This window comes from Hyaena hyaena, unplaced genomic scaffold, assembly GCF_003009895.1.
Source record: "Hyaena hyaena isolate Hyena2069 unplaced genomic scaffold, ASM300989v1 scaffold_1038, whole genome shotgun sequence".
NCBI classification, from domain to species: Eukaryota; Metazoa; Chordata; class Mammalia; order Carnivora; family Hyaenidae; genus Hyaena; species Hyaena hyaena.
Window position 1 is genome coordinate 299,508 of NW_024081672.1, and position 21,677 is coordinate 321,184.

Below are 21,677 nucleotides of genomic sequence, written 5' to 3' on the forward strand. Positions count from 1 at the left end.
AGGCAATTATGTGCTGGGAATCAAAGGCTCCTTATACAGTAGTTTCTAGAAATTCTTCTGGTGCTGGAATGTGCCACTGACAGCCACCATTTGCTTTTTGTGATAGAACTAACTGGAAAGCCCAAAAGAGGAAAAAGAAGAGGCAGAGCTTGATTCTGCCTTCTCAGGTCAAAGCCTGGGGTGTTCTGGACTCCTGAACTCCATTGATTCTCCATGACCACCCCTTCCCCTTGCCCCCAAAACCTACTTCATTTGGTAGTATCAATTGCCTACCAATAAGCATCTTATCAGAAACAGAACAAAACAAAACAGCATCCTTTTGGGAGGCGGGGTGGTCACTAGAACTTAATGAGCACAGGGAGGTGGGGTCCCTGGACTCTTCAGCACTGAAATGTGTGTAGGGATAAGATATGGAAAAAACAGGGCAGAAGGCCTGCGAGATGCTGAGGCCCCAAGTACCGGATGGGACAGGACCTTCCTGTCGGAGGCCCAAATGCAGAACCAGCTTTCTGGGGGACCTTCTGCCACCTGTTGTCCATGAAGGGAGAGACAACATTCTGTTCTAAGGGCTGAAGACTCAGCCTGTCTCTACTGTACCTAGCCTCTTGCCCACAGGCCCAGCCAGCTGGGTCTTCCTGCTCTGAGGCTCCAATTCCCCACCTCCCCGCCTTCTGCACTACACTCTGAGGGAAGGGGCTGGCGTTGTTTACTTCTGAGTCCTTGATGCCCAGGAGGGTGCCTGGCATTCAGAAAAACAATGAGAATGGGTTACCATTAAGTGGTAAGTGGTTAATGATTCAGTAAGTTAGTTTCTGTAAACTGTTTAGTATCTGGCACATAGCAGGAGCTCAGTGAACAGACGCTGTTCATTTTTTTAAACAGGCACAGTTGAGGGACAACTGAGGAAGGTTAAGCTGCACACACTTAAAGTGCACATTTTGATGAGTTTTGACATCGTGCAGAGCTGTGAAACCCTCACCACGATCAAAATAATAAATACATCCATTCTCTCTAGAAGTTTGCTCATGCTCTTTTGGAATCCAACCTCCTCTCTTCTCCAACACACATCCCCTTCTCAAGCAACCAGTGATAGTCTTTCTGTCACTATGGATTAATTTACATTTTCTAGAACTTTCTACAAAGGAAATCATACAGTGTGTACTGTTTTTGTCTTCTTTCCCTCAACATAATTATTTTAAGAGCCATACTTGTTGCTATGCACACCAATATTTCGTTATTTTTTAAATGTTTATTTATTTATTTTGCGAGAGAGAGTGAGTGAGAGAGAGAGAGAGAGAGAGAGAGAGAATGAGCAGGGAAAGAACAGAGAGAGGGGGAGAGAGAGAGAATTCCACGCAGGCTCCAAGCTGTCAGCACAAAGCCCGACTCTGGGCTTGAACTCACAAAATGTTTAATCATGGCCTAAGCCAAAACCAAGAATCGGGTGCTCAACCGACTGAGCCACCTGGGCGCCCCAATAGTTCATTATTTATTTATTTATTTTTTGCTGCTGAGTGATATTCCACTGTGTGGCTATACTGAATTTGTTTATCCATTTACCTGTTGATGGGTATATGTGTCATTTCCAGATTTTGCCTATTACAAATAAGCTACAATGGCCATTTGTATACAAATACTTTTCATGTCTCCTGGTTAAATACTTAGGAGTAGAATAGTTGGGCAGATGGTATGTCTTTTAAGAACCCTTCAAACTGTTTTTTTTAACCAGCAATGTAGGAGATTTCTAGCTACTTCTCATCTGTGTCTACACTTTTTAATTTTAGCCATTCTGTTAGGTAGAATAGTGGTATCTCATTGTGGCTATAATTTGCATTTCCCTGATGACTAATGATGGTGAGCATATTTTCACGTGTTTATTTGCCATCAAAGTATCTACTTTGGTGGTGCGTCTAAACCTTTTGCCCATTTTTGACTGGGTTTTAAGTCCTGTTACTAAATTGTAACAAGTATACCTTATCATTTTTATAAAGTCTTAAAAACAGTTTATTGAGGTGTAATCCACACACCATATAAGTCACTCATTTGAAATGTACAATTAAATGACTGTCAGTTTATCCAGAGTTGTGCAATGAAAACCACAATTAATTTTAGAATCCTTTCATCGTGGTAAAAATAAACCCACGACCTTTAGCTGTCCACCCACATTCTCCCAACCCCTCTCCCCACCACGCCAAGGCAACCTCTAGTCTACATTCTCTGGACATTTCATGTCAATGGAATTATTTTCCCTTTTTGGTGCCTATGACCGGCTCTTATCACTTAGCATGCGTTCAGGGCTCAGCCATGTTGTAGCATGTATTAGACCTTCATTTTTTTATTACACAATAATATTCCAGCGTAGAGACAGATCATATTTTATTTATCCATTCCTCAGCTAGTAGGCATTGAGCTCTCTCCACTTTTCACCTGTTATGAAGGATACTCCTATGAACATTTATGGACAAGCTTTTATGTGAACACGAGTTTGCATTTCTCCTGGGTGTATGCAAAGAAGGGGAGTTGCTGGGTCATTTGGTAACTGTAGGTTTTATTGAGCCTTTTGAAGAACTGCAGACTGTTTTCCGAGGCAGCCATACTGTCTTACATCCCTGCCCGTTTCTGTTTTCTCCACATCCTCTTGCGTGTGTTATTCTCTTTACTTATTTATCTATTTAAGATTTTCTACAGTTTGTTTTTATTTATTTTGAGAGAGAGAGAGAGAGAATGAGCATGAGCAGAGGATGGGCAGAGAGAGAGAGAGAGAGAGAGAATCCCAAGCAGGCTCTGCACTGTTAGCAAGGAGTCTGAGGCGGGGGTCGATCCCATGAATCATGGTATCTCAGGATCATGACCTGAGCCAAAACCAAAAGTCAGACGCTTAACCACCTGACGCTTAACCACCTGACGCTTAACTCAGGTGCCTTGAGTTAATTGTCGTATAAGCTGTGAGGTAAGGGTGGAAGTTTACTGCTGTGCATAGAGCCATGCAGTTGGTTGTCCACACTGTTTGTCAAAAAGATGATTCTTTCCCCACTGTACTGTCTTGTGAAAATCATCCCGGGGTCTATTTCAGGACTCTTACTTTTAAACAGGTTTACTTAGGGATAATTTTGCCCCATGATGAGGCAATAACATCATTCTGAGTCTACTACCAAGTGCCCTTTATATTATAAGGGTTTTCCCACTCTGGCCCGGTATCACCTGGACTAGTCTCAATCCTGTCCAGGTTTGAGATTTTTGGGTTTTTCCCATTTGTTCGTTTCAGATGTCTTTTTCTTGGTTTAGTATAGTTTCTTCACATGCAGACTCTGGGTAGTACTCAGCTCAGGACTTGAGGGGACCCTTGGCAGATCCCTGGAGAGCGCGCGCGCGCACACACACACACACACACACACACACACGCCACCTTGGACCTCCTGTCTTCCGTCTTCCGTAAAGCTTTCTCTTTATAGTAAAAGTATAGGCCATCTGCCAGTCACTGTGGCTCACAATAGCCCAAAGCAGGAAGTGGGGAAAAGCCTCCCTTACCATGAAGGGACTCTGTGGTTGGATTTTCATTTATTTATTTATTCATAGATGAAAACCTGGACTTAATTTGCCTGGATTGCATCTTGGACTGCTTTACCCTCTACCTTGTGATTTGAGGCAATGTATTGAACCTTTCTAACCCTCCATTTACCCACTTATAAAATGGGGATATGGAGGTAGTTTTGAGGGTTGAAGGAGATACGCTGCCTAAAGGGCTTAGCACATCTGACATGCAGAGATAGTGCTAAATTTGATGCTCATTCTTCAGTGCTCAAGGGTGGGCCAATCATCTCTCTCTTGACTTGGTTTCAAGTACAACACAATTCTCCAACCTGTTTTCTCAGCTTTTTTAAAAAAAAAGTTTAGTTACTTATTTTGAGAGAGACAGAGTGCAAGTGGGGGAGGAGCAGAGAGAGATGGAGATGGAGGATCTGAAGCGGGCTCTGTGTCGACAGCACAGAGTCCGATGTGGGTCTTGAACTCATGAACCATGAGATCATGACCTGAGCTGAAGTCAGATGCTTAACCAACTGAGACACCCTCTTCTCAGCTTTTGTATCTTCTAAGTCTCTGTGTTATTTTTTGTTATTTATGCTTCCTCTCTAGGAGACCTCATTGAGCCTCGGGGCTTTAAACACCATTATAAGCAGATCATTCCCAAGTTAAGTTCCAGCCTGGAACTTGACTTTGAACACTAGATGTGTACATGCCAAGGCTGATCTTTGCCAATTTGTCTCTGGATCTGTTCTCTGTCCGTCCTCTGCTCTGTGTCTTGGAGGGTGGAAGGGCCTGATCTTTGCAGCTTGCATATTTTAGGCTCCTCTGTCAGCTAGCATCAGGTTGCTTTGACTCTAAGGAGGGACTGGTGGGAGACTGGAGGGCGGGAGCCAGGGAAAGCCACAGGATGTGTGATTCTCCTCTCTCGGCCTTGGAAGTGTCTCTGGCAGAGGTTGCTCAACGCAGCAATCTCTGGTCTCTGGCAACACTGTCTTCCCCCAGCAATGCCTCAGCCCTTCCTCCTGTTGCTGGTCTCCATGGGGTTTGCATAAACCGTTTGGCTTCCTGGCAATTCCACCACCTGTATAACCATTTTCTCTGCTTGGGATCCCTAGAGTGGGTTCTGTTTGCTGGCAGAGCCTTAGCTGAGAGTTCTCTAATGAGTGTCTCAAAATCAGCACATCTTAAACAAACCCTTGATTTCCCTCCCAAGCTGCTCTTCTTGGTACTTTCTCCATTTGAATTTGAGTATTTTTCTCCACCTCCACTGCTCCCACCGCCCCAGTCCAAGCCATCATTAACGCTCACTTGGACTATTGCAGTAGCCTTCCAATTTGTCTCCCTGCTTCCATAGAATACCCTAGCAGTCAGAGTGATCTTTCTAAACTATAAACCAGAGTATGTTGCCTTTCTATTGAAAACCTTCCACTGGCTTCTCCTCTACAATTGCCCTGCAAGGCACCCAGCTACTTCTAAGACTTCATGCTCCACCACTCTCTACCACCACATTCTGTTCTTCCTAGAACCCATCAGGACATTCCTGCCTCAGGGCCCTTGCACGTGCTAGTCTCTCACCCCAGAATGGTCTTTCTCCAATATCCATATGGTTCTCAACCACCTTCCTGCTTGTGTTCAGTGGTCACTTCATCAGAGTTCTTTTCTGATTACCTTACACATAACATAGCATCCTCCTTTACGGTCTCTTTACTGTTTAATAGTTCTTCGTAGAACTTTCTAGTACTTTATATTATATATCTACTTATGGTGTGTCTCTTCCCGTTGGAATGTAAGGAGGAGAACAGGGACCTTATTTGGTTGGCTGCTATACACCTAGTACTCCTAATGCTTGGCATTTTAGAAATAAAAATAAAATGTACAGCAAGATTGTTTTGCATCAGACACATTGCTAAGAGCTTTATACGGAACATATTATTTCTTTTCACTTATAGAGCCCACGGCTCTATGGCCGGCGCAGAGGGTGCCGGCCCCTCACGAGATTATAGGGCAGAGCACAGGCAGCAACTGCAGGGCGTGCACGTCGCCCTGGGGTTCTGCCCGGGCTGGGAGGCGGAGCCTCCGCCCCTGGGGCCCGCCCACAGCGCATGCTCCGCGGGGCGGGGCTCGGCCGCACTTCCCGGCGGCCCGCGGCTCCGATTGGCTGAGCGCACAGCCTGAGCGGGGAGGGGCGCCTGCCCCCGCGTCCGGCAGATCCCGCCCCTCCAGGTGCCCTGCTAGGCGAGCGGGCACTGCGGCTCTGGACAGCTGCCACGGAGGATCCGTGCAGGTGAGTGGGGCTCCGGCTGCGCCGCCTGGTGAAGTGCGGGTGCGGCAGCTCCTGCCTCCGTGCGCGCCACCGCCCGCCCCACCCAACCCCGCCGCGAGCCTCTGCAGGCTGGGGGGACCCCCTGCGCTTGGCGCCAGGAGCATCCCACCTGGAGCACCTTACTTGGAGCATCAGCGGCCGCCCCTTCTGAGGGCGGCGCGGTCCAGGTTTCGGGGTGGGGGTCGCCCTGCAGTTACCCGCCCTTCCCCGGGAGCCGTGCGATTTCCTGGACGGGAGCGGCCGCGGATCAGCGAAGCCACCCAGAGCCCGCGGACAGTGGTGACAATCGGGACTCCTGATTCCCAGCTACCCCTTTCCCCCGGTCAAGCCTCCCTCTAAACCGGTTGTCACTTTGCTTCCGGTACGTAACCCAGGTGTCAATCTCAGTCCTTCGAAAAAAGTTTTAACGGTACTGCGCAGATTTCCGCAGAGTAAGTTTACACGGGTCCGCCTCGCTGTCGAGGGTGTCTGGCGCGTGGCGCGAGTTTAGAAGGGAGCCGAGATTATTGGTGGTGGTGATGGTGGCATTATTAGAAAGCAAAATGGAAGGCTGCTTTGGGGTTTTTCTTTTCTTCAGCTACCGAACTTTTGGACCCCTCCCTATCCTATATTTCAGTCTGAACTGTGCATCCATATTTGCCTGGCACCTCTATAGGCCCTAGGGCTTCAAAGTTGAGCCAGACTCCCGCTCTGCCCTCGGGCTGGGGTGAATAAGGGCAACGGAGCGCATACTTGGGTTGTTATAATGTAACAAGAACGGAGGTAAAAGTTGCCCAGGAAAAAGAGAGCCCAGGAAAGCACACAGAATCCGGTCTGGATGGGGCTTTCCTCTCCGTTTAAACTTCTCAATCATCAGCCTTCCAGGAATCCCTTGACTCCTCGGTTGAGAAACTTGCTTAATGTTGTGTTGGAAGGGAAAATTAACTAGGGGACGTGTGCAGTTGAGATCCTCTCTGGAGCCTCTCTGCGGACAGCTGGTCCAGGTTCTGTAGGGTAGGACTGAAGGGAAAGCATCTGCTACCAGATGATTCTTTGTTTTATTTTTTATTTTTTAAAATGTTTATTTGCTTTTGAGAGAGAGAGAGAGAGAGAGCGCGCGCACAAGTGGGAGGAGGGGCAGAGAGAGAGAGGGAGACACAGAATCCCAAGCAGGCTCCGGCTCCAAGCTGTCAGCACAGAGCCAGTTGAGGGCTCGAACTCACAAACCTCCAGATCATGACCTGAGCAGAGGTCAGACGTTGAACTGATTGAGCCACCCGGGTGCCCCATGATTCTTTGTTTTAAATTGTGGGCATAACCTTTCTTTTTCCTTTTCAACCTACACCCTATTCCCTAGTAAAAAATGAATTTTGGGGAGGTTGATTTTATGATAAACTGTGGCCCGGGACTATGCAGCCCTTCCCAACCACCATAAAGAAGTATAAACTTGTGAGTTTGCTTTGCCAGTGCAGATCCAAGGTGGCACGACTTTCTTTGTAGATGTTCAGAGTACACCGCTGCTTGGAGAGGTAAGTGCAGCACCAACGGACTTGCTTTGGCAGGATTCACAATTTGCAATCTCCTGAGAACCAGTCTCCTAAGATTTGTGGAATACTCAGTTAAGCACAAGTCTCAAAAACAGCCATATTATTGACATACATTGTAAGTGAACGGTTTTAGATATTTTGACGTAAGTTTATACTCCTGCGAAACCATTGGTAAAGTCAGCATAGTGAGCCTGTCCGTCCCCCTCTGGTGCGTACCCCTTTGCAGCCTTTTCTCTCTCCCCGTTTCTTCTCAGGCAGCCAGCCCTGGATCTCCTTTCTGTCAGTAGAGATTAGGTTGCATTTTGTAGAGTTTTATATAAACAGACTCCTACGTATTTATTCTTGTTTTTTTGGTCTGGCTTTCATTCACCATAATTAGTTTGAGATTCATCCATGCTATTGTGTGTTCATTCCTTTCTATTGCTGAGTAGTATTTATATACCCTGTCCATGTCCAATCCATAACCATTCACCCATTTTGGACATTTGCGCTTTTCCAGTGTTTGGTTATTACACACAAAGCTGTTATAAACATTTTTATACGAGTCTTTGTATGAATATACATGCACGCATCTTTTTTTTCTAAAGTGATTATATTAAAAAAAATGTAGGGTGCCTAGAAACCACCGTTCCAGCTTTGCTTCTAACCATCCAGTTTCCTTGGGAGACTCACTGTACTTTGGCTTTCACATGCATGCCCAAGGTCTTTGCTGTGCTGTGATTTTGTACCATCACTGCCAGAAACTAGATCGTCTTTGTTGGTGGTTGGAGGGTCTCAGAAGGTGAAAGGGATGGTCTTCTATCCTGTTTGTCTTGCAGGCTTTCTTTCATTTCAGTTTTTTCCTTGGATGACCTATTTGTTCTACTTATTTTTTTTTTTAATATTTTTTATTTATTTCTAGGAGAGAGAGAGAGAGAGAGAGAGAGACAGCGTGAGCAGGGGAGGGTCAGAGAGAGAGGGAGTCACAGACTGAAACCGGCTCCAGGCTCTGTGCTGGCAGTCAGCACAGAGCCCGACGCGGGGCTCGAACCCACAAACCGCGAGATCATGACCTAAGCGAAAGTCGGAGGCTTAACCGACTAAGCCACCCAGGCGCCCCTGTTCTACTTATTTTTTAAAATTTATTATTATTATTTTTTAACTGAAGTATGGTTGACACAATGTGACATTCGTTTCAGGTGTACAACCTAGTGGTTCAGTGTCCTTGGGTGTTATGCTGTGCTCCTGGCAGGTGTAGCTACCATCTATCAATTGACCATTCCAGTGCCATTGACCATATTCCCTGCCCGGAACTTTTCATCCCTGTGATGTATTCATCCCATAACTGGAAGCCCCTGTCTCCCTCTCCGCTTCACCCATTTTGCCCAACTCCCCGCCGACAGCCGCTTGTTCTCTGTATTTATGGGTTTGTTTATTCATTTGTTTTTTAGATTGTACATATACGTGGAATCACGTGGGATTTGTCTCTCTCAGTATGGCTTTTTTCACTTAGCGTAACATTTGGGTGACAAGTTTGAATCCTGACGTGTAATTTTGGGCAAGAACGGAAATAAGTGGACAGTGGGAGGCACACACTAAAACTGCACTTAAAAATGAGAACTTAAAGTGATTAAATCATGATTAGAAGGACAAGTGGGAAGTTAACAGGCTCTGGAATTTTGTAGATCTTCCTTTTTTGGGGGCCTATTGTCCTCTAAATCCTTTTCTCTGTTATTTCTCTGGAACGATTTGTTTAACCTTTTGGTGAGAGGGTGAGTGGGTGTGCTGGGCTCCAAAGGTCACATGGTAACTGGGGATGGAAGGTGGAGAGGTTTCCTAGGAAAAAAAATAATTCCTCATTTTTTTCTGTTTCCAGATATGGTTGGAGTCTTTTGCTTCATGCTTGCCCTTGACTTGACTTTGACTTGTCCTAAACCTGGTTCAGAATATTTTTATGGGAGCACTAATCTACCAGCATAATTTGTGCAGTGAAATTCAGACAAATAACAATAGACTGTTTTTATACAGAATGAAAATGCAGCTCCTGGGGTTGGTGCTCTGTTTGGTCCTTGGGACCCTGCAGTTCGAGGCGTCCGAAGGGAAGCTGGTCGCTCTGGATCCTGAAACAAATATGAACGTGGTAAGTGTCTCAAAATCTCAAAGATGCTTTAACGTTTTTTTTAAAGTTTTATTTATTTATTTATTTTGAGAGAGACAGAGACCGCGTGAGTGGGGGAAGAGCAGAGAGACAGAGGGAGAGAGAGAGAATCGCAAGCAGGCTCAACACTGCTTGCGCAGAGCCTGACGCGGGGCTCGGACTCACGAAACCGTGAGATCATGATCTGAGCCGAAACCAAGAGTCTGACACTTAATTGACTGAGCCAACCCAGACGCTCCTCAAAGATTCTTTTAAATTGCATATGTGACAAATGTCAATTATTTTCTGAAATCCAGTTAAGTGGGCCACGTGAAACCACCAACCAATCTCTGTACATTATCATTGTGCTTTTCGTTGAATTCTCTGAAGTTTAGGTTTGGTTTGCTAGGCTTTCCCACCAGGTAATGTGTATTTTACAAACTGCATTTAATTGTTAAAACTACATGCTCCTTAATGGGATACATGGAATTTTTATAAATTTATTTCAGTTTTAAGTCTCACTGAATTTGTTTAAGGAACGATAAAAATTTATCAAAACTTTGTAGGAATGCTACTACTGAGTGCTGCTGTTATAATACATTGAACAAGGAGTGTGATTAGCAGTGTCTAGGGGACACAGTTCAATACAAAAATCAAAATATCTGAAAATAATTTTGTTAGAACAAATAAAGCAAAAAAATTTGTGGAGGAATTAACATCTCAAAGTTGAAATTAACATATCAAAGTTATTAGTCTTAAGGAAACAATAAAAGTTGGAACTATCTCATTTAGGAATAAAACATTGGGAAAATACAAATGACTAGAGAAAATAGCTACTTTAAAACAGATGAAGCAGTGACCCAGCCAAAAGTCAGGACAGTACCATTAGAGGCTGATAAATACAAAGTGAGTCAAGAGAATGTATTCTGATATCAGGGTCTTAGGGTCAAGTTTTATTTCTTGTCCCCAATTTTTTTTTAATTCCTCCCCCTCCTTTAGTTTTTTTTTTTTTTTTTTTTTTTGTAAAAATGATAGAATTAAATTCTTTCAAATACTTGTGGTAGAGAGGATAGTAAGCACTTACATATATTAAATTTAGATAACTGAATTATCCATACTGAGCTCCTGATTAATCAGCAGTTTCTCCACGGACAGTTCCTTATGGTGAAGTGAATTTGATAATTTCCTACTTTTCATCTTTTCTTGTCCTCCAGCTCCACCTTGCCATTCTGTATTTTATTAGTGTAATTTCATCAGTTCATTGATTAAAAACAGATTAATGCTACACTTTGTTTCCCAGGATGGGACCTCTTAAAATAAGGATAATGGCAGATGACAGGATTAGGTGGCATATTAAGAAAAGAAAGAAAGAAGAGTGTTTATTTGTACCTGGGAGCCAGACTGGAAACAAAGAAGCCCAAAGCGGTGGTGAAATTAGACACACTCGGTGTAGAACATGTTAGAATGTTGAAACTGAGGTTAATCAAACACCTGGGTAAAATCAGTGGAGGATTTACTCTTGCATGGGGCGGGGGAGGGCGGGTGCTACTAAAATGTCACTAACAACTGGTTTCTTAAAGCCCGGAGAATGCCCTCTGACATTTTGTCTTCTCATTTGCCTGTTAATGTGGGAGATCTTGTCAGATTCTGTGCACAGAAATTCCATGATTCTTTTTCTCTACAGAGTGAAATTATCTCTTACTGGGGATTCCCTAGTGAGGAACACTTCGTTGAGACAACAGACGGCTATATTCTCTGCCTCCACCGAATCCCTCATGGGAGGAAGAATCGTTTTGACAAAGGTATGGGTGTCTTCTGTGGTGAGGTAGGAAAGTTCTGGAAGGTACCCACATTGCTGGAATGCGACTGGTTTCTGTGTCAGTAATCAAGTTAAGATGTAACTTAAAAACATTGAAATGGGTTATTTTTAGGCCAAAGTACTAAACGTGTTACATTTATGCAAGGCATATGAAAATACTTGAAGAAGCAAAGACAAGTCTCATAATTTCACATTTTGCTTAATGATTTGAAGGTCAGTTTTGTTTGATGATACGCTGAAATCTTTGCTTTTCTTGTTAAAAGGAAGCATCTTATTAGTGAAATGTTTTGAGCATTAAGTAGATCACTTTTGCTGTTTGAATATTAATTGTTTGAATGGACAGTATATTCACATAGCTCAAAACTTGGAGTAAAAAGACATATAGTGAGATACCTCATCCTTTACCTCCCCAATTTTGAATGTATTCTTCCAAAATCTCTTTAACTTTTTTAGCTCTAAAAAAAAATCTTTAGAAACGAAGACAAACATAGGTGATTATTTTTCCCTACTTCCGATTTAATAAAAAAGGTAGCATAGAGTGCACATTCTTTTGTTACTTGAATTTTTTACTTATTATTATATAGATCATTCCATAGAATACTTCACCATTCGGACGCTCAGAGGGCTCAGTTGGTTAAGCATCCGACTCCTCGTTTCAACTCAGGTCATGATCCCACGGTTAGCAAGTTCGTGCCCCGCCATGGCTCTGTATTGACAGTGTGGAGCCTGCTTGGGATTCTCTCCCTTTCTCTCCTCCCTTCCCTTGCTCATGCCCTTTCTTTCTCTCAAAATAAATAAATAAACTAAAAAAACAACAAAAAAAGAATACTTCATGGAACACTTGGTATTGTACTGCATAGCTATTCCATGATTTATTTGGCAGGTGTCCTTGTAATGGGCATTTGGGCTATTTCTAGTCCTCTGGTAGAAGGCAAATACTGCTGCTGTACATAACCTTGTATGTGTGTGAGTTTGTTTATAAGATACATTTCCAGGAATAGAATTTTTGAGTCAGGATATGTACATTTGTGATTCTAATAGATACTGTTAAATCACTCTTCATGCGATCTTGTTCTGGTAGTTACTCTCACCAGCAAGATATGAAAGTTCTTACAGTTTTGGAGATATATATGTTTATATCTTCCCATAGCAAACCTGCCATTTCTAGGAGATGAATCAATTTCTAGACACACTATTAGAATTGTTAAACACACATCGGAATGAGGATCTGATCCCAATTGAGTCATCCCTCTGGACGTACTTATTCTTTAACAGTTTCTGTTTCTAGAGATCTTCCTTGGAAAACTAAGGTTGAGATTAAGGTAATTTGATGACTCAGTGTCCTTCAATTAAAATTTTATATGAGCAGAAGAGCCTTTTTGCCTTAGTTCCTTCCCAAATTATTATTCAAAGCAAACTTAAAAACCTGTGTTAACATGAGCTTTGTATCATTATTTGTTTTCTTTCTGAATATAATCTGGTCTATTTTTTTCTCTCATAGCTTCTAACTATGATAAGGCATTTTATAATGTGTAAGTGGCTGAGACAGCCAGTGCTCTTTTTGAAATTTCATTTCTCATTTTTTTTTTAAATGTTTATTTATTTTGAGAGAGAGAGAAAGAGAGAGAGAGAGGGAAAATCTCAAGCAGACTCAATGCTGTCAGGAAAGATCTTGACATACGGCTTGACCCCATGAACTGTGAGATCATGATCTGAGCCAAAATCAAGAGTTAAGAAATCAAGACGCTTAACTACCTGCACCACCTAGGCGTCCCTCATTTCTCATTCTTGAGGTTTTTATGATTTACAGATTCATGCCATTAAGCTTCCTTCTTGTAAGTATGTTACAAAAATGAGCAGTGAGCTGAAGTGAGGGCTTCCGTTTTTTTATTCTGCTCAAAACACACAAAATGTATATTTTATTCCAGAATAAACATATGATCTTAGTTTCTTTGCTTTTTTTTTTTTCCTTTTTTAGTAAACCCTTTGATTTTAGATCCCATATAAAGAAGAATATGTACTGATCATTTCTTCTCTTAAAAGTGATCAGGTGACTAGTATAATTAATAAAGTGAATCATCGTTAAAAAGATGCAGGGAACTGCAGCGAAAACACGCTTGGAGAATGTGCCTCCTCTTTTCTCCATGTGCACCCCCAGAATTCACCCAGCAGTTAGAACAGACAGTGTGCGAGCACGACCACTGTGGTGCAGGGCTGTGCCTGCCACGTGAGGAAGCCAGCACGAGCCTTGATTTGCTCCCCGGGGGCAGGAAGGAGTGAGGGCAGCTGAGTGTGCCATCTCATCAGCTGTGAGGTCCATGTGCGCGTCCCCCTCTGTGCACCTTGGAGTCTCCATCTGCAGGAACAGTTCATTGGCTGCGATGATCCCAATGTCCTCCCTTAGTCTTTGTCACTCTGATCCTATGGGTTATAGTCTACACTTTTTTTTTTTTTTGCCAGGGGTGCATAGTGTGGGGCAGTGGGTGGGTACCCGCAGTCTTGGGAATGGGGAGCACAGACGGAAAGCATTCTCAATGTGGGCACGGTGCTAGGTCTGTACCCTCTTCCTCTGTGCATAGACCCTTCTCTAATGGTTTGCACACCTGTGGTCCAGGGCAAGGTCTCCTCATTGTCCCCTCCTCCTCCTCAAGAGCAGTGTTGTCAGTGGTGTTACTTTGGCTCATTTCAGCCAAATCGACAAAAAAGAATTCCTAAGAGCCCTTTCCACCCAGCGTGGAACTCATCATCTTATTCAGGCCACCCCTCTCCTGACTTCCTCCCCTGTTCATAATACCGTCCTCCTCCTCCTGCTCTGGAAACTCCAGAGTCCTTCTCGAGTCCCGTGCTTCTGTGGCTGAGCCCACCTTACGTGGCTTCAGTCCATCCCCGTCTTTGCTTGGCCAGGCCACCACCCTAGTATGCTCTCGTGACCATTCAGCTGGGTGCCGAAAAGAAGCTTAGAACCCGAAGGAGGCTTTGCTTTCATTTTCGAGGCTTCCCATGTATTAGAGAAAGGAAGAATTTCAAAACTGGTCTATGGAAACTGCTGATCTTTTAAGAAATTAATGCTTTTAATATCCACACAAATAATGCCTGGCATCTGTACTAATTATAAGGCATTGCAGGATACGTTAAAACATTTCTTTATTTATTGTGCATGAAGTGAAACCGTCCCTCTTACCCTTTTCGGTGTGGTTTTCTCCATCTTTGTGCTCTTGGAGGTGCTGCACAAGCTGAGAGAGCCGTGTGGGCAGCGTGTTCGTGTCGTGTTGGAGTGGTCCCCTCTGGAGCCCCCCACTTGCAGATTTGGGGAGGGCCGTGTGGCCACACGGCTACACTTCCTGCTAACCTCACTCGTCCATCTTGTGCAGTTTTGCAGGGTTAAGCTTCTTAGAGCCCAGGGGTCGTTACATGGTGCCGGCCTTTCAGCAACCTTTAGGGACCTAATAAATGAAGCTGCATACCTTTCCTTAATATTCTGTCTCTCTGTCGTCTGTACCATTCATACAGCGGAAGAACTTGGCAGCTTCCCACAGGTACATGCCAATACCTTCATGCTTTGCCACATCAGTGATTATGGTTCTGGACAGTGGTGACACAGTGTCTGTCTACCTGGAATAGGGAGGAATATCTAAACCTTTCATGAGGTTTATGGGGAGTGCTTAAGCACCATCCGGGTATGTTCATTATCTAAGAAACATTCGTTAGTGTTTTTTAAAGTTGATTTATTTATTTTGAGAGAGAGTGTGCACAGATGTGGAGGAGGGGCAAAGAGAGAAAGAGGGAAGAAGAGAATCCCAAGCAGGCTCCACGCTGCTAGTGCAGAGCTCTACACGGAACTCAGTCTCATGAACCGTGATCATGACCTGAGCCAAAATCAGGAGCCAGAGGCTTAACCGACTGAGCCACCCAGGTGCCCCAGGAACATTTATCATTTACCAGCTGCCCAGGTTTAAGCTGGCACCTTAGGCAAATCATGAGTCACTGCCGTCATGCCTCTGTGGTATTAATAAGTATCAAAGACTACTTTCTGACACTGAAATCCGGTGAGTAATTTTCCTTTCTGCTGAGCTCACCTTGGACTTCAGCTGGTGAAAACAGCCTGTAGAATAGTTCTCAACCTGCCCGCCATCTTCATTTCTGTATATTTTAAAAAATCATTCTTTCCCTCGCTCCAGGCCCAGCTTAACTGGAGGACCTCCTTGATTACGTGAGCAGGAAGGAGACGTCCTTCCTCTGAGCTCCCAGACATCTTGCTAACACCCCTCTTGAGGTGCCTTTCTTATTTTGCCTTGAGACTGACTTACGTGTGTACTTCTTCCTCCCCCCCCCAACCCCTACTGCTCCCTGCAGCTGCTCCTTGAAGGCAGCAGCTGTGTCTCTGCCATCTTTGTATCCCTCAGGATGGTCCCCGCACCGTGTCACCTGCATGGTCAGCCTGAGTGAGGGTTACATGAGGGCAGTCTTCAGAATCGGGGTTCTTAACTGGGTTCAGACAATGTACCTTCTGTGTAGTGACATAAAATAGAGCCCTGTGTACACACAAATGCTACATACATTTGTAGAGAGTTGAGGGATCCTAAAGATTACCCTGTGTAGACATTTACCTGTGTAGTTAAACTCCTACTAACTAGTCAGCTTGGAACACACATTTAGAAACAAACTGAGGGTTTAGAACAAGCTGAGGGTGGATGGGGGGTGGGGTTGGGGGAAAACGGATGATGGGCACTGAGGAGGGCAATTGTTGGCTTGAGCACTGGGTGTTGTATGTAAGTGATGAATCATGGGAATCTACTCCCGAAGCCAAGAGCACACTGTACACACTGTATGTTAGCCAACTTGACAATAAATTATATAAAACAATAAATAAAACTATCATGATCCAAGAAAGACAAAAAAGAAAGAAAGCTCTTAGTGGCCTGGAGGCATGTGTGTGTTAAGCAGACTTCTCCACTGAGTGTTAAGCTACTCTGCTTTGCACTAACTCCAAAAAGGAATTGAAAGTCATTGTTAATAGGGAAGTGATTCTGTTTTTATGTGCTCAGCCATATCCCAGAGAGTCATGGGATTGGCATTAGAAGGACCTCAGAGTACTGTCTGAGCCAGAGATTTGGAGAGTTTGCCTTTGTGACATACTCCCTGGTGGATTCCCAGGTAAAATCCTTGGGTCCTGGAACCTGTGTTCTCCATGAATACCTCTTTTTACTGGGGGAGACAGCCAGCCTGCAAGAGAAAGGGAAAGAGATTGGCTTTAAGGCAAAAAGGAGTGGCCCAGCCAATCTGACTTCAGAGTCTATGCAATTTGAACTAGAAGGTTCAGGCTTACGAAATATATATTGAACAAGTTGATCCCATGATACTGATTTTTTTGACCAAAATAAGGAAATGCATGTTGCCTTGCCTAAAATACATTAAACAGTAATGACAACAAAGCAGACTTCTTGCCTAGTTGGGAAATAAATTGTTCAGTAATTCAATTGTCAAATAAAGAATATTTATTCCAATAGTGGAATATTTGTATCTAATATATGTGTATGCATATTCATAGATACATGCATATATATGATATATAGGCATCTGTTGGCCTAATGAGGGAGGTGGTGTTCTGGGATCTGAGTAATGATCTTCAGGCATTTTGAACTTCACTTTGGCAAAGACTCCCCAGGGCTTGCCCCTTGAGCTTCTTAAGTCATAATTGAAAATTCACAACCTGGCATGGGAAGTAGGTCTTTGGACAGAAAGGCCATTGACCTGTATATTCCTTTGGTTATTTTAGGATTCTGATCATTTCTGGATTTGCCATTCTTTCCTTCTCTGCAGTTCCTAAAGGGACTCTATTTGTGAATAGATGCTGTGCTCCATCATGCTCCCCGGAGGTCCCGATGTAGCTCCTTACCTCCCGGTGGCACCGCACAGATGCAGGGTCATTACTGGGTGCCCGGACTCGTTGGCACTGGCCAGCTGAACTTGTGCCCAGTTCACTTGGCTCTGATGGTGCGTCAGGTGGGGGACCGTGTTCGGACCCTTTACCTTACGAAGCAGCGCCAGCCAGCATCAGCTGCACGGCGACTCTAGTTTGCAGGGTGGGGCTGGAGCCACAGGTCCGGGCGGAGAGGACCAGGGTGTCCTGCAGGACCCTGTGTCTCCTGTGCTGCTCCCTGTCCTCCTCTGGTGCTCTCTGTCCTCATGCTCAGTGCCGGTTCTTCAGGGAGCGTCCTGGGCCGCTCACCCCGGGCTGGTCCTGCGGTGTATTTTCTTTGTTCTCTGGGTATTTCCTTCTTAGCACATAGGATGGTAAGGCCAAAGCTTTTCTTGATTATTCGATCATCACTCCTCATCACTCCAACCAAGGCTTCACGATCTCCGGGAGCACCTCTGGGCCTGGGCCCTCCTGGGATGGGGTTGAGCAGAGCATCAACCGTTGGGGCCACACGGGTTAGGGATTCCGTACTCCTGAGCTCAGAGACAGCCACAGACACAAGTGTAGGACTTCCGGGGGTGGGTAAAAGTAGGGGATCTTGTGCATACCAATGGGGCTGTTTTCATTGAAAGCAAAATCATTGTGGATTCGAGGTAGTCTCTGATGTCTGCTTCCTCCATATCCAGTCCTCCCTGAGAGGGAAGGTGCTGTAGCCTGAATGTTTATATCCCCCTGAGATGCATGTGTTGAGTCCTAAGCCCCAGTGTGTTGGTATCTGCAGGTGTCGCCTTCGGGAGGTGAGTCGGGCCTGGGGGCAGAGCCTTCCAGAATTGGAATTAGCGCCCTTATCAGAAGGATACCCCAGAGCTCCCTTGTCTCCTTTCTGCCAGGACACAGTGAACAGACAGCCATCTGTGAACGGGAGTTGCCTCACAAGGCACCAGATCTGCCAGCACCTTGATCTTGGGCTTCCCGGCCTCCAGAAGTGTGAGCTAGAGTTCCCTTTGTTCACAAACCATCTGGTCGGTAGTATTGGTATGAACGCAGAACGTATTCCAGAACGTAAGGGCAGGAGAAAGATGTGTATTTCAGGGGGTGTTTGCTGTGTGCAGGAGGTCCTCAAGGGAGAGCTTGATAGAGAGAAGCGAGTCTGGGGGTCCGAGTCCGTGTCTCTGGCCACGTTGTGCACTCGTCTCTCTGGGCTGATCTCTTCCTTCTGTTAATTGAGCATTTTGGACTACAGCTATGTGCTTGCCCAGTGTTGGGCCAACTGTAAGGCTTCATGAACTTGAAGCCTCTCAAAGGGAAGCCAGGGTAGCAAAGGCAGGGAGGGCAGAAGGCAGCTTGGTGTAGGGATGATGCACACATTGCTGTCACATGACCAGGCTTGGGGTCCTGGCTCCACCACACACGAATTGTGCGTCCTGCCCTGGGGCACTTATTCCTTCTCTCTAGGCCTTGGTGCCCCCCATCGTCAGGTGACAAGAGTGGTGTAAATGGCCCAGTGCCACCCCAGACACGTAGAAGACTAATTAAGGCAGTGCCCTGGGAAGTGCACATGGCATATGTGGTGTGTGTGCAAGCATGTAGTGCTTTTTCTTTTTTTGCCTCGTTTATTCCTTCATTACTGCATTGCTTCATCAGATTTGTCACGAGCCAGGACCATGTGCCAGACTCTGCACTGGGTGCTGGGGATGCGGCGGTAGACAGGATGCACCAGGTGTCCGGCTTCATGTTGTTCGGGGACCAGAGTGGCCACAAGTGGTGGTGGGCGGAGGGGGATGGTTCTCTTTCCTGCTCTGTGGTCAGAGCTGTTGTGTTCCCTCCTGCAAAGGCCACTCCTTCTCAGCAGGGTGACTTCAGAATGCGAGCACAGTGACCTGGACCATGGCAAGGTGCATGCACCCTTCTGAGCATGCCTTGGGGATGGGCCAGGTCCTCCCTGTGGCTCCTCGGGTGAAATCTCCTGCAGCCCTCACCCCTGTTACATATGAGGAAATCGGGTTATAGGGCTTGATGAAGTTGCCTATGGCAAAGACAGTTCCTACCCACTCAGCCCTTGGGACTGTGGTGATGTCCCTGATAAAGCCACTGTGGGGAAGGTGCTCTGTTTAGGTATCTTGTGCCCCAGCTTCTGTCGTTTACATGCCCAGCAGTAAATGCCTTGGAGCTGGGCCTATCCTTCTTATTTTCTCCAGGAGCCAACAGTGTCATGGCCAAGGCTTCCCACGGATATTACTTGCTCATATTGCTTTTGGCCGTTGTTTGAGGCCAACCCTTCCAAGCAGAACTAGACTATAGAAATTCATGCAGGAGCCCCTTGCTTTGGGTCAGTGGAGGTCTACTCTTAAGGATTCTTGAGAAGGAGTCTGTAGAACTCCCTTCAGGCACCTGTCAGATGTCAAGCAGGGCTCTGCACACCTGGCCTGTGTCCAGGCTGGGCCGGCCTGGTGGAGTTGGGGGGGCGGGGAGGCCCACTCTCCTTCGGGTGACCCCGCCTTGTACACGGCTGTGGTTGGGCTGCCTGAGAAGAGCTGAGGGCACCTGTCAAAACTAAGTACTTCCAGGCTCTGTCCCTGGAGTTCCAGGTCCCCTACCTCAGGAGCTGGGCCACAAATACATATGTTTTCTTAAATGTTGCAGGTAGTTCTGACGTGCATGCACGTGGAATAGTACGTGGCTTGCTTGCAAGTGGCTGGGTACAAAGGGAATACTTTTTTAAAAAAACTATTTTTAATTATTTATTTTTGAGAGACAGAGAGAGACAGAGTGTGAGCAGGGCAGGGGCAGAGAGAGAGGGAGACACATAAGCAGAAGCAGGCTCCAGGCTCTGAGCCATCAGCACAGAGCCTGACATGGAGCTCAAACTCTCGAACTGTGAGATCATGACCTGAGCCCAAGTCAGACGCTTAACCAGCTGAGGCACCCAGGTGCCCTGAAAGGGAATACCTTTAAGCACACCTCTTCTCCCCTACCTCTTTATTTATTCATGAAAGTTTTCTTTGGAGTAGTGGTTAAAAGCAGGGGCTTTGGAATGAGACCAGCTGGGATTTCACTTCTAGCTCACTGCTCCGTGAGTGGGCTGGGGCGGGTTACCTAACCCCTCTCTCCGGGCGTCACCTACCTGTCTTCAACATGGGAGTGGGGCTCAGCATCTCTCCCACAACAGTGTAATCCGTGAGGGAGCCAGAGCCGTCACTGGTGGCTTTGTGACACACACTAGGAATAACTATGAATTAACCAGATGTCAGAACTCCTGCTATCGTCTGGCTTAGGTTGTTGAGGCGGGTTCAGGAAGCCCTCCAGGCCCTGGGGCGTTAGGTGGCCTATACCCTGTCTCAGGGATGGTTTGAACCAGCTCTAGACCTCAGGTTTGTGCCCGGTGGGGGGCCGACTTTGCTGGGTTTCTAGCTTGCCTCAGTTGTCCAGTCCTGTGGCTGGTTTTAAGGCGCTCACAATGAGGGGCAACTGACTTTGCGTTACTGCGTGCGACATGGTGGCAGTGCGCGTGCCGTAAGCTAAGTCCCTGTTGCCATTTTGTCTAGAATCTGCCTTTGTAGAAGGAGCAGGGTGGGGCTTGTGGGAACTCCTCTAAGCTGTTCTGGAAAGTTTTAGGTTATGGAAGCTCCTTCCAAACCCACAAGGAGCCAGGCCTCTCTTCTTCAGGCCCAGGAGGCATACTGCCCACTGTGAGTTCTGGTTCAGGATTGCTGGCTGCGCAGCTAGGCAGAGATGACTTAGCTGCACTGTGGCTTAAAACACCACACATCTACTATCTTACAGATCTGGAGGCCAGAAGTCCTGAGATCAAGGCATTGGCAGGGCTGTGTTCCTTCTGAAGATTGTCAGGGAGAATCTGTTTTCTTGTCTTTTCCAGCATCCTGAAGCCACCCACATTCCTTGGCTTCTGGCCCCACAGCCGGGCTTCATAGGCATCAAAGTTGGGCCTTCTGCATCTCTGTCGCTCTCTTGCCTCTTCTTAGAGGGAGCCTCATGGTTATGTAGGCCTGTCTACTCCAATCCAGGATGGCATCTGCATCCCGAGATCTTCAGTCGCATCTGCAGAGTCCCTTTACAGTGTATGGTGATACATTCACAGGCTCTGGGGACTGGGACATGGACATCCTCAGGGGCCCATTATTCAGCCTACTGCATCTACCCAGCTGCATGGTGACTCACAGAGATAACGTATGTAAGGTGCTTGGCACGCAGCTCACACAGTCAGTACTTAGCATGCTCCTGCTGTCACTGTGATGATATTTTCCTGGCTAAAGAGTGAGCTTCATTTTATCTTCCTTCACTGAGCTTATTTCTGACCTTGTTTTATCAACTCTGTGTAGTTATTATGATTATGAGTGACCATGCTTTGTTGACCTTTACTGCGTATCAGCCACTGTATCGTTTCCATGTTAGAAAGCAGCACTTAAACTTCAGAGGGATTGAGTGAG

General features: G+C 45.8%; 1 protein-coding gene across 2 annotated transcripts in view; it reads left to right on the top strand.

The window, feature by feature from the left end:
- Positions 1-21,677, top strand: part of LIPA (lipase A, lysosomal acid type) — a 167,381-nt gene that overhangs the window by 125,690 nt on the left and 20,014 nt on the right. The window contains exons 1-3 of one of the 2 annotated variants that reach the window (XM_039222020.1): positions 5,727-5,809; positions 9,382-9,493; positions 11,175-11,292. In XM_039222020.1, coding sequence (XP_039077951.1) covers positions 9,383-9,493; positions 11,175-11,292 — 229 coding nt within the window. In that variant the 5' untranslated portion in view covers positions 5,727-5,809; position 9,382. Of the gene's footprint in view, positions 1-5,726; positions 5,810-9,381; positions 9,494-11,174; positions 11,293-21,677 lie in introns of those variants that run through there. The other variant, XM_039222021.1, reaches the window with a different exon arrangement.